Below are 13,492 nucleotides of genomic sequence, written 5' to 3'. Positions count from 1 at the left end.
GCGAATGACCAATCAGAGAGTCAGTTTGCATTCGCTGCGGTATCATTGTTGTTTCGGAGGAGGCAGACGAAAAACGCGTAAAACTCGGCGCGGACCGTTTGCGCTGCCTGTAAATCGTAATTTTCGTTCTGTATAGTCGCGATTATGGTGTAAGTGGTACGCGGTAATGAAAGACATGGTCGCGGACGGCGCGGGCGATCAGGTTATCCTGGCGACGGGTGGCTACGACCACAGCATTCGTCTCTGGCAAGCGCACAGTGGATTGTGCCAGCGGACGCTCCAGCACGCCGACTCCGTATCCTTTTCACGCGTTTGACGGATCTGTGTCGCGATCTCTGTTGCAAAAGTGGCCTCTCAAAAGTCGTCGTCAGAATTCGTTGTCACTTGGCCTTAGTAGGCGCGATCGGGAATGCTTAAGTGCACGGTATTCGGCTAAACGTCGCCAACACTAAACACTCCTCACGTAAACTCGAAACGAATAAGGTCGCATGTGCTCCGTCTCCAAAGTACGGGAACACATAATGTACCAAATCTGCTCTCGCAAGCCATTTAATCTTGACATAAGGTCCTTAATGTACGCCCGAATTGAACGTTCACCAAAGACATAATTCTTGAGCTAAAGACAAACATGGTCTGTGCGTCTCGCTCGGCGAAAACACTTTTGAATATTCTTAGAGGCGCTTGTCTTACTGAGATACTCTAGTGTGTTTAGGGTTGTGACCTGTTCTGTATGTTACATGTAGACGTAGATCCTAAAATTTTCGCGCTCTATGTATGTATCCCACTCCATTCTTCAACATTTCAATCTGGAGTGGCATTCTAGACGTGCCGCTAAGGCAAACCTCTCCAGTTCTCATTAAAGAACACCCCTGTCTTTCTTTCTAATATTTGTTTCACGAGTTTGTTCCCACTAGCAACGGCAATGCACGGCTTGGTATTCCATGAGATTGCCGTTCTGTGACCTCAACTCACTCACTCGTTCAGCAAGTGAACGTGCTTGAAATCACGCCTGATCGCCAGCACATAGCTGCTGGAGGTGAGTTTATAAAACGCATACTACTTCTAGTATACCTCAATACCTCAGATTCGCGAAGTGAATGTAATCTTTCTACTTTTCAGTAAGATTCATTTTGCTTTACTAATTTTTTTTCTCAACGGGTTCGAGCTACAAGTTTGATGCGTGCATTCTGACACCGAATGCCATGAGAACTTGAATTATAATCAGTCCGGTTACAGCTTGTCGCCCATCAACCACATTGCATCTTTCATGCATTTTCATACTAGCAGCCGCGTACTGCCTGGTAGTCAACTCTCAAATGTTTCTGAAGCCACCATCTAACCTCCAAACGGCATCTGTGCATCTTTGTTCTTGACTTCACAATAACAATACACTTTGTGAACCCTGCAGCCCAGTGTGAGCTCAGAATACACATCCCGTAATAAGTTCATGCTTTAGTTGTGTAGCTAAATCCTTCTGGTTAGTCGAGTTTCGTGCTTCTGTTAAGAATACATGCCAACTCACACGTAAGTCAACTACTACTACCCACAGATTCGATTAGGTGGCTCATTAACTCGTTTAAACGAGATGTGTCACTTAGTTCATTACTTCCTTTAGGGCCCACAGGCACTATGTAACGGAAGGCAGTAACAAGTGATTCAGTTGCTTGGAAAATTACTGGAATGACAAAATACTGAAAGAAGAGGTCTGGACACTGACCATGTGTCCAGATCTCATCCGTTTGGTCGGCGTTCAGATCCCTTATTGTATGTTTCACCCCAACCAGACGGGCTTCCGTCATACTATTGACCTTAACTACATGATAAAAAAACAATAGGAAACCCAAGAGTGAGCAATAGGAAGGGATTGAGATGCCCGTTTTTTTTTTTAATTATTATTGTTAGACGCAACCATGAGAATACAGCCAACAGAAGCATAGGGCTTGTTGTTTGTCTCCATGCTCACAAGTTCCAGAGCCACACATTCAGAAATAAATAACACTTCAAGGGTTGCGTGCTCTGCGCGAAATAACCAAGAGAGTGGATGGAGGAATGACCACCGCCATGGTGCAGTGGTAGTGTGCTGTTGGCATAATGCAGAGGTTATGGGTTCGGTTCCCACCGACAGGAAGTTTTTGTTTCGTCCACTTTCATTTCCCCTTTTGCCTCATAATTACTTCTAGTCAATTAGAAACTATACATAGTGCCCCCTACACTTTACTTGGCTTCATTACTTGTTGGATTCATGTGGTTGTTTCGAAGCAAAGAATGAGCAATGGAAGAATGCCAGTTCAGTAACTTGTATGCATTACTAGTCAGATATGTTTGTTAATTGTGACAGCTAATTATATAGCACTACCATTGAACTCAATACACAGTGCTTATGATTAACATGATTGATAATTAGTATGAGAAGTAGAATGCGCATCAGTCAACAAAGCATGCATTTGAAAGTTTTTTTTAGATTTAATGGACCTAATTAGGCAGGATGTAATGTTGGTGAATGTGTCACTACATGCAGTCATGCTTTATGCGGTGCTTTCAGGCTACCAGCACATCCGCACTTACGACATCAACTCGACAAACACAAACCCCATCATCAACTACGAGGGTCTCGGCAAGAACGTCACTGCATTGGGCTTCCACGAAGATGGCCTGTGGATGTACTCGGGCGGCGAAGACTTTTCCGCCCGCATCTGGGACTCAAGGTGATGAGCCAACATTTGGCAGCGTAGCCTCATTGAGCACAAACTCTACTGACACTTCATTAGATAAATTTCTGTGTCCACAGTTATCAGTGCTGTTCGGTGTGCCATTTTAAGCAGTACTGAATTACGTGGTCATGGTAGCTTTTGAAACAGTCATGAACCACCCCTGGGGCTTGGTGAAACGACGCATTCAATGAGCAGCCAACACTGCTGTCAACAGTACAGACAAATTTTGTAGCCTTGCGTGGCACGTAGAGTTTACAAGCGGAGTGCAAAGTTGCCACTTTCTCAAACACCCTCTCTTCATACAGAGTCTCACTGCTCACTCGCTTCAGAGCTTCTGGCACCTGTTCTCTGACGCCAGTGAACAGATTGCTGCTATTGGCTGATAGTTGACATAAATCAGGAGTGGCGTTTCGATCAGTTGCGCTTCTTGTCACGGGATATCGCTACGTGCCGGTGCCATGCTGTAGTGTGCTAAAATTCACAGTAGCAACAGTAAGGCACCAAGGAATCACAACGGGTGAGAGCTATCACATTGCATGGTTCGCATTCAAGGTCATGATGCGAGCAGATGTAAGTGTCCCCATGTCATCCCCCTCTGTGTAGCTTCCAGCGCACTCGTTCGGATGAGAGAGAAGAGAAAATGCTTAAAGTGTGCGAGAAATCTCTGTAACTTCGCTTGTTCTTGACGGATTCGGGAAATTTTTGTGCCAATCAATTCATGACACAGTAAACTCCAATACTGAGGTCATTCAATGATTAGTTATTAAATGTAGTTCAAGACCTTTTTAAAATCTGAATTGGTGCAGGGAGGCTCCTTGTCCAACGCAGATTGCTATACACACAGTTTCCGATTACAAATTAATGAAGCTAAGTGATTGGTTGATTGATTCATTCATTCTCAGTGCAACAAGACAGCATATTAAAACCGCTTATAAGCACCAATCCAAACTTGTGCAGGCAATAGCGAACACACATGCAAAAGGTGGCACAACTCTCGCCTGACTTACTAGCAGCGCCATCTGGGCACACTTTTGTCTCCTTCCTTGTCTCCCTATGCACACTTTACAGTGATGCTTAAAATGGAATGGATCGCCACCACTCTAAGAACACTTACAATCTTTGGGGCATGTTTCTTGTCGCACAACAATAGTTCTTGTTTGGCTTGCTTGTGTTTCCTTTCCTATCAAGAATGCTATGTCATGATGATAGCCCACGCTCCTTGACGTAAAAGTACCAGACATGCGATGAGAAAGTATGGAAAGGCACTCGGGATTATTGTCGTGCAACAAAAAGACGTCCCATAGAGCCACACGTGTTCTTGTTCAACTTTCATCCACCCTGGCACTCACCAATGACTCTTCTGTCGTGTTTCTGTTCGCCTCAGAGCAAGAGCGCAGACATGCCAGCGGGTGTTTGAGACCAATGCGCCGGTCAACTGCGCCTGCTTGCACCCGAACCAGTGCGAGCTCTTCATCGGAGACCAGAGCGGCAGCATTTACGTCTGGGACCTCAGGAACAATCACAACGAGCAGTTGGTGCGTGCGACACTTGTTCTCCACAAGCTCGCCTGTTTTGGATGCCCGTTGGGTCACTCCTCCGCGCTGTCGAACCTCCCTTCTCTTAAGCATCGCTTCAGGTTGCAGTGGCGGGTGATTTAAGAGGAAATGTTAAGGCCTCGAGTGGTTTGTTCTAGCGCACCAGAAATTCGAGGTTAAAAGAAATAAGCTCTGTGCACAACTGGTTATAATGGTCGTCTTCACTTTCACCACCTTTGTCGTGGATTGTGAAATGAAAACCATCATTCTAGCACACTACGGGCGCTTTGTCGAAGGTAGTAGCAGATGCTCTCCCCACCTGGCACCGGCACAAAAAGACAATGAACCGCTGTGCATGGCGTTTCGTCGCCGCCGTCGAAGCTCCCCGCCGCATCACCGCTCGCACCTCTCTCCCTGCGCTGCGCGCGCCGCACACTCACTCGCTCAGTCATTCCCGCCACCGAGCGCAGCAGACACTCTCCTTACCCGCTCCCCACCCTACCGCCTTCATGAAAGCCAGCAGCGAGATCAGGCGCATAGTCGTTTGCGTCCCATTTCTAAGAAACTTCGCTCATCGGTTGTATTCGTACACGGAACAACTGCTAGTTTTCAGTGTTTTTCTTGGCGAGGTATTCTCAGGTGATAAGTTTTGTCAATACTTGCACTTTTGAGAGATTTCATGGGACTCGCACTGGACTATTGTGGTGTCTACGGGCCACATCAGCCTGGCACTGTGCCAGTTGTACTAATACAGCGTACAAGAAAAGTTGCCGCTTGTATACATCAATGCACCTGATGCTATTCTTGTGAAAGTTAAAGTATCATTGATTATGATCGACCTCAGATTACTCCTGCCCCTGTAGTTGAATAGACATCTAATAGTCTGGCTAGATGTATGCAGCATTGCAACTCACTTGACAGTTGGTCGAGTCATTAATGTAATGTGCTTCGTTGCAGTGCAAAAGGATGCAGTGGTAATTTAGACACACAAGACGTGATGAGTCAGAACTCGTCTTTTGTGCCTAATTTACGTCAATGCCTCTTTGCAGTGCGATGAATTGGTGCAAACCATTCTCAAAAGGCAAGCGCTTGCATCCTTCATTTTGCTCTACAGCAATATTAGTAGGTTTGTAATGCAACAGGCATAGTTACAAAAAAGAAAGAATGGTCTACAATAACACCTTTTTTTTTTGCAAAGTGTTAAAAGCTTGGTCTCAGCTGCTAACTTTGCCTTTAGAGAAAACTTGCTCTATTAGAGTTAGCCACAATTTTTTGCACAAAGAATGTGATGGTAACATGCAACATGTTTTTGCTATGTCTCGCTCTTCAGCTTCTCCGTAGGCCATTATGTTCTTCAAGGTTTCCAACAAATGAGCTCACTGTGGAAGATTTGAAGTGTGGGCACTGGTGAACTTTGGAGAAAAAGATAAAAACCCTGTACTGCTCGCCAATGTCAACCTCAAACCTGAAAGCAAAAAGAGTTCGACATCAAATGAGGATGCAATTTTGAGTTCCTTCCAAGTTGTTCAAGTGTAATTAATACTGAATCATATGACCAACATAACTGGTGTGGCACAAATGCTAAGGTTTTGTGTTCTTTCTATAATGAACCTAGTGGCTATGTCTTAAGACATTCCCTGTCTTAAGGTTCTTCTCTAAAAATTCAAAAATTTTAAAGTATTCAAAATGACGAATACACGTGCATTTTACCGCATGTAACGTGCCTGAAGACTTGGTTTCACAGCAGTGTCAGGCACTATGCCATGAAAACACATATTCATGGGCAAATCCGCACTGCCACGAAACACACTTCAAGATTAAGTGTATATATTTCCTGCATCCTGATTACTTCTTTTAATTTGTAAGTTTAAAGGTGTATTATATGGGCTCAGTGTGGCAACTTTTAAAACTGTATTTTACCACTTGGAACTTGCACTGTAATACTATTCAAATACTGTTATTGTATTCTAATTTTCTTCGACTTCGCTTCAAACAAAAAAAAAAGTGACATTCGCACAAGCCTAGTTCTAATTCTTAGTAATGTTGTGACACTTAGTTGGGTCATCGTAAAAATGCTAGTTTTTCTTGATAATATGTGATTTGTACTTATTTGAACTGTTCGGCTCACTTTTTTTGACCAAATCGCTATTTGCTTCGAACCTCAAATGTACAGTTCACCCATCCCAAATAATTAAATAAACAAATAAATAAGTGAACAAACATTCGAGAACGTTCCGATACTTGAAGGCAAGCCTTGCACCAAGTGGTAACATTTTAACTACTTTTAGCCAGTGAAAAATGATCGCTAGAGAATGACAGCCTATTAGTACACTTGTTAATATACCGTATTTACTCGAATCTAAGCCGATGTTTTTTCGAAAAAACGATGTGCGAAAGTGAGGGGGTCGGCTTAGATTCATGTACAATGAATAGGTTTTTTGTCTTTTCTGGCCTTGCGGATTTCGGGGGTTGGCTTAGAATGGGGGCCGGCCTAGATTCGAGTAAATACGGTATCTGTTAAAAATACGCCTAGTGACAAGCCTGGTATGTCATTCCAGGTGACATTGTGAACGATAAAACAAATGGAGCAAGATGAAACGACACGCAAGGCCAACATGCATGAACACATACTACTACAACAATGCAAATTTACCAAGAGCATAGGTACATCCTGAACTCTTTATATCATTGGTCTTTTGCCACTTAATCCTAGAGGTTAATGTCTGGGTGACTGGTGTTGTTTGCCAAGGTCCGGTGTAGTAATTAAACCCGTGGTTCGTAATTGGCTACATTGAGTGCACATCAAACGAACTCGGTACGAGCATGTGCATAACGGCTTCTCCCATTCTTTTCCTTTGCAAACCAGACATTAGACTTGGATGTGTCTGTCCAGCACCTGGACATCGATTCCACTGGCCAGTACCTGGCTGCCATAGACAACAAGGCAAGCTGCATTTTATTTGTTTCACTTAACCCCTGCGTATTTCTTGATGTTTGTAGGGGTGTTTGAATATTCTAAATTACGGAGATGAACCGAATAGTTCTTACTAATGGTGTTTGCATTGCATTTGAAAACTGCAATTCTTGTCCCCTCCGAACCTTGTCCGATTTTATTTCACCATGGGAGAGGGGGGCGGGGGGGGGCTTGCTCGGGATTTTACAGTACAAGCACCATAGTTCACTGGATGCCCAGTAGTGGAATGCCATTGCATGTAGTATCATATAATTTAGACAAGCCTCATCAGAAGGAATGGCAATAACATTTATGTTTGAATTTGCTTAGAAGTGAGATAATACTTTAATGTTCACATCAGTAGATGGACGTAAATTTTCCCCAAATATTCAAACATTCCTAGCATCTTCATCTTGTGTAGTATGTGGCAATGACGTTCTTGTACAATGCTAGGTTTTTGTTTGCACTGCGGAGATTGCGGACACTTTGATCTGCAGCGCTTGATTCTGCATGGTAGCAGTCGTTTTGATCTTGGACAATGCAGACACGCTTATAATGTGAAGAGAAGTGATGGTGTGATCCCTACGGTGAATTCGTCACTTCATTGAAGAGTCTGCACATCACTTAGCGACAATGATGTGATTCATCATCAACCTGACTGTGTTACTGCAGGGCAACGGGCTCTTCCACGTTTCTCCAATTATAGCCCGGTGCTGTGCTTGCTGCGACCACGTTATACTCGCAAACCTCTTAGTCTCGTCTGTCCAGCTAACTCTCTGCCTCCCCCTCGCACTCTTGCCTTCTCTTGGAGTCCAGTCAGTTACTCTTAATGACCAGTCGTTATCTTGCCTACGTGCTACATGCCCTGGCCCAGCCCATTTCTTCTTCTTGGTTTCAACTAAGGTGTCCTTTACACCCGTTTAGTACTTCACGTGATTAGCACTTCGTTGAAATTGCACCTTCATGTGTAACAACATGTTTTTAATGGACTCAGTCACGTTGCAGACGTATATTCCTTGTCCTTTACTTTCAGCTGCTCACTCTTTTTTTTCTTTCACCTCATTTTCTTGCAGGGTGTGTGTTACCTGTTCCTTCTGGGTAGCGGCAGCGACAGCCAGATCTCCAGTCCCGAGCGAATGCTCAAGTTTGAGGCGCACAAGCGTTACGGACTCAAGTGCCGCTTCAGCCTGGACTCCGAGTAAGCAGCTCGCACGATGCTTGAGCGTCATCGCTTGATGACTCATAGGATTAGCCCCATAGCTAAGGGGGGTGTATTGCTGCATTAGCAGTTGTTTACTTTTGATGTGACTTGGCTGTTTTGTACTGAGCACATCAATTATCGTCAGGTCACTGAAGCTAATGTAACCTGACAGGCATTGTGCTTGGTTAATACCTTTGAGGAGGATTACTTGGAAGCATTTTATTTTAAGTATTTTTATGCTAGTAGATATGGTAGGTGTCTCGCATACTGTGCACGTATACCAGAGTTGAGTAATAACCTATTTACTGGATTGTAACGCGACCATGATTGTACTGCGAGGGGCAGGCCTGTAGCCGGAAGGGGGGGGGGGGGGGCTAGCCCCCCCCTCCTCGAATTTTGGTGAAGTAGGTGTTTTTACCTGAAAAGAATAATGAAAATAGGTGTTTTTCTCAAACAGTCAAGGTTTTCAGCAAGTGCCCCCCCCCCCCCCCCCCCCCCGAAAAAAATTTCTGGCCAGGGGTGACTTTTCGTAGCGTCCAGGAACTTGAAAGAAAAAGCAAGCGTTTCGGTATTTGATTGTAACGCAAGGGTCAACTTCAGGTAGCAAAAATCTGGAAAAAACTTGCGTTACATTCGAGTAAATACGGTATCCTAGTGTACATTTTCGTCTTGATTAGAGCTTTGTATTACATGCAGTATTATACATGTTCTAGTTTACATCACTACAGGCTGTTTATTATTTTTTTTTAGCATTCTGCCCGTAAAAATTTTGTTTTTATGTGGACCCAAGAACTTCTTATCAAACCGCAGTCTAATACTACTTCCCGTAGAAAACTTTGCATTAAACCTTTGCGGTTCGTTGTCAGGCCCCTCCCAACAATGCAACATGGCTGCAGCAATCTGCTGTTGGGCACCACATGCTGTACAAATAATGCTGAAAGACTTAGGCACAATGTCAACTGCAAAAATGAACGTCTGATGAGTTTTTCTTGCACAGTTGTTGTTTTTATTTTGGGTTGCACAAATTTGGCACATTATTTTAGGACCAGAACGGCTGGAAGGTACGTAAGAGTTCCAGACCGCACAGGGTTAATGACATAGCAGTTTATTCAACTTGCTTGGTTGTATGAAGTCTCGTTGCAGTCTGGCACTTTGTGATCATCGTCTGTATATTTTTATGCCATAATGTAGTTCACATGTGCCATAAAGATCAACTGATTAAATTGTGACGAACGCATTCTGCGGCGGCAGGCTCCTGGCGACATCGTCGGCCGACGCGACAGCACGCGTCTGGAAGGTGTCGAACCTCATTGCCTCCGGCGACGACAACGGACCGGAGCGACTGGTCCGGCGGAGTTCTTCACAGTCGTCGACGGGGACCCGCGCTTGGAAGGTGGCCAACATTCCCCCAATGTCCGAGATGAGCAACGTCAACCAGCGCTGGGTGTGGGACATTGCATTCAGCTACGACGCTCAGATCCTCATCACAGGCAAGTGGCTGGTTTTCGTTATTGCTATCAGATTTTGCAACAACAAAGTCATGCCTGGCATGGGAATATTTTCACGATATCCTATATTGAAATTATGGTGTTTCGTGTAGTAAAACTAGGTGTCGCCATGAGGCACGCTGTAATAGGGTGGATCTAGATTCATTTTGACCACCTCGGATTCTTTAACATGCGCATGTCAGTATACAAACTTTTCTAATAAGTCAAACCTCATTATAACAAAGTCACACCTGTCACGAAAATAACTTCGTTATACCCGAAAATTCGTTAGAAACGTTCATTTGTAACACTGTATCTATGACAAGACTGTTCTTCATTTACTTTGTTATAACCGATAATTCGTTTTATCCATGTTCTTTATATCGAGATTTGAGTGTAACAGTAATTGTTGGGGTTTTGCATCCCAAAACCGTTATATTATTGAGAGATACCATAGTGGAGAACTTCAGAAATTTCGACCATCCAGGGTTCTTTAATGTGCACCAAAACCTAAGTGCACGGGCTTTTAGCACTTTGCCTCCATGGAAATGCAGCCACTGCGGCTGGGATGCGGTCTTGTGACCTTTGCGTCAGCTGTCAAGCGCCATAGCCACTAGACCACTGTGGCGGGTACGAGCTTCTCTGCATTTTGTCTTAATTAAAATCAAAATGGCTGAATATAGGAGCTTGCAACCTCGTGCTTGGCAGAGTAACACCACATCCCCTAAGCTATTATGGGGTGTTTTATCCTGCACTCATTATAAATGTACTATACTGTAATAGCAGCTGAGAGATTGATTTGTTATACACTGAAACCTGGTTATAACAACACACTGGATATATCAAAGTAAACAAAATTTCTTGGAAATTTCCATACAGAGACACTTATTAAAACCTCGGTTTATCGAAGCAGAATTTACCTGTCGATGGAATATAGTGAACTAAACTTGTCTTCGAAACGACCAAGTCCCCATGGTTTTGTGACAACTGTATCTATATCGTTGATGAACAGCTTCCAGTATTTGGTTGCAGTTTCGCACGGCAATTCAGTACTCCTGCACCCCATGACCGTTGCATGGCAAGACACACACAAGCACCAACTCACTACTTCCTCTTTACAGGGCCCTAACGAGGGGGTTGGGGGTGTTCTGACACCCCTTCCTCGAAAATGTTTTCATGCTTTAACTTTTCAGGTGATACTAAAATATTTACACGTCTGCACAGCGACCACCAGCTACTAAAGTTAGCTGTTCTACACACAAACTCCCTCCGAAAAAAATTCCTGGGTACAGCCCTGCCTCTTTAATTGCTGCCATTGCACTTTCCCTCTCTTTCGCTACACATGCTGGACAGGTCACACAGTAGGTGTGGTCTGGACATGGCCTCCGAGATTGAATCACAGGAATCTCGGAGGTCACATCTAGGTGCGCAGAGCAATGTCCAGCAGTAGAGAGATAATCGCAGTGGTGAGCTGTTGGTTGTGTGTGGCAGTGAGAACGATTGTCATTTGTTGCTCTTGTTGTGGTGGCCTACGAGCACTACTGAATGGTGGTATGGCCAGGCTTGGTCTCGGAGACTGCATCAGTGCCGCAGCAACTTTGGGTGGGGGCCGCAAGCTGTCCAAGCCAAGCCGGCACAGCTACGTTCAGTCTAGTGTGTTTCATTGACACAGCAGAACAGACGAGATAGGCGGCAAAGTCAGCCTGGTGTGTTGTGTACCACGTGCTGTTTCGCTCATGGCGGAAATTTTTTTTTGCTCACTGCTGTTTGACTAATTACTGTTTTGTGACAAGGGTGGAGGCTTGGGCTTGTTGGAAACTTATGACAGTAGACTTAAAGCGCGAGGACAGAAAGACAAGTGAGAAGACTACACACTGTGCCGATTTGTGGCACTGTGGACAAGCAAGCTGCGAGAAAAAGGTGCATTGGAACGGAAGTTGGCTGTGATAATGGTGGTCATGTAATTTTTGTGCGTTTGAAGTTTTGCACTTTATGAGGTGAATATTGCACTGAATTTCTAAAATTGGTGCAACGAAGAATTAGATATAACAAAGTAATTTCATGTCTCCTTTCTAGCTTGCTATAACTCATCATATTCAGGTTTACTGACACTGAGAATTACTGCCGACGACCCTATCACAACAGGCATCTCCGACTGTCTGTTCAGTAGTGTGTGTCATAGCAGTGATGAAAGGATACTGCACCCTTTTAATCCTTTGCAGTCTGAAACTTTTACCCACTTTCTGGCTGTCCTGGTCTGAAATTATTTCGCCACTTTTGGGCACCACGAAAGACAGACACCAACTATGCAAGTATAATTCATCGGACGTTTATTTTTGCATTTCATATTGTGCCCAAGTCTTTCAGCTATATTTGGGCAGCATGTGGTGCCCGACAGCAGACTGTTGCGGCCGTGTTCCTTTGCTGGGAGGGGCCTGACAATGGACCACAAAGGGTTAATAGGCGACGACCCATACACACTGTGCCTTCGTTCGCTGCCAACTCCTTGTATGAAATCGCTAAGTGTGGCGCAGAGCGCACGTCACTTGCACAAACGAAAGCAGCTTGCCATTGCCACGTTTTTCCGAGACATTGGCCACCACACTGCTCTGTCAGGAGCAGAGACGGTACTGCGAAACTTCACTGCACAGACTCTGTGCAGTGATAAGCAATTAAGCTTATCAGAAGTGACAGTGTGGGCTTAGTAATAGGCAATGCACTGCACACAAATAGCGTAGGATCATCGGTTCCACATGGCAGCTGGGTACCTGATTTCATTGAAACAGAGCTCGTTCTTGCTGATTAGCATGTCACTGTACGATCATGCAAACATACATCAGGTAAAGCTAGATGAGTCATCCGTTTTCTTTGCCACCAGTGTTTTTAAATGCTCCTCCATATTGCCACCGCAATCGCACGACCATGTGAGAGAGCCCGGGGGTGTTACATACTTTTGTAAAAAGAAAGAAAAGACCCTGTAGTGAGTACGTTACGCATCGTTGACCATGGCATCACATCTATTTTTTTTGAGGTGGTGCTTTGCATTAGATGTACTTGGCAGTTAGCACATGCTAACGTGTAGTGTGTAGTTATGCCACGCTCCTGGCAGGTACAGATTGATGAGGTTTTGCGATATAACCTGCCTCGGGAGGGACTAAAATTGTCTTCAGATAATCTTTAGCCTAATAAAACATCATTATAGATGCAACTTAATAAGTCTGAACAACAAATGCTGCCTGTAACAGACCAAGTTTGGTGTTTCGTGCAAAAAAGCAAGATCTTTAGCTTGTTGCCAGAAGCTACAGTGGCTGTTCTTCCTTCATCATTTGCCAGATTTAGTCACTCAGGTGCGCATAATGTAAGGATCCCCACTTCAATAAAACAAAGGCGAGGCTAGTTTTAAGGCCAATCTATGCTGTGTCTTTTGCAGCCTCATCAGACACTGTTGCCAGGCTGTGGAGCGTGTCCCCAGCTGAGGTGAAGCGGGAATACAGCGGCCACCAGAAGGCGCTCACGGCCCTGGCATTCAGGGACAGTGCTTGACAAGACGCCATTGCATCGAGCGAACTTTGCCGTGGACGAATAAATTTGTTAAGTTTCTCTTC

General features: G+C 44.5%; 1 protein-coding gene across 1 annotated transcript; it reads left to right on the top strand.

The window, feature by feature from the left end:
- The first annotated feature begins 33 nt into the window (after positions 1-33).
- On the top strand, positions 34-13,492 carry LOC119399647 (target of rapamycin complex subunit lst8). Its single transcript, XM_037666464.2, has 8 exons — positions 34-295; positions 985-1,036; positions 2,543-2,705; positions 4,096-4,246; positions 7,113-7,190; positions 8,273-8,397; positions 9,652-9,890; positions 13,318-13,492. The coding sequence occupies exons 1-8, from the start codon at positions 167-169 to the stop codon at positions 13,428-13,430; spliced, it is 1,050 nt and encodes a 349-aa protein (XP_037522392.1). The 5' UTR covers positions 34-166; the 3' UTR covers positions 13,431-13,492.

Source organism: Rhipicephalus sanguineus, chromosome 7 (assembly GCF_013339695.2).
Source record: "Rhipicephalus sanguineus isolate Rsan-2018 chromosome 7, BIME_Rsan_1.4, whole genome shotgun sequence".
Taxonomy (NCBI): Eukaryota; Metazoa; Arthropoda; class Arachnida; order Ixodida; family Ixodidae; genus Rhipicephalus; species Rhipicephalus sanguineus.
Note: the sequence above shows the minus strand (reverse complement) of the source record. Positions and strands in the feature narration are given on the sequence as shown.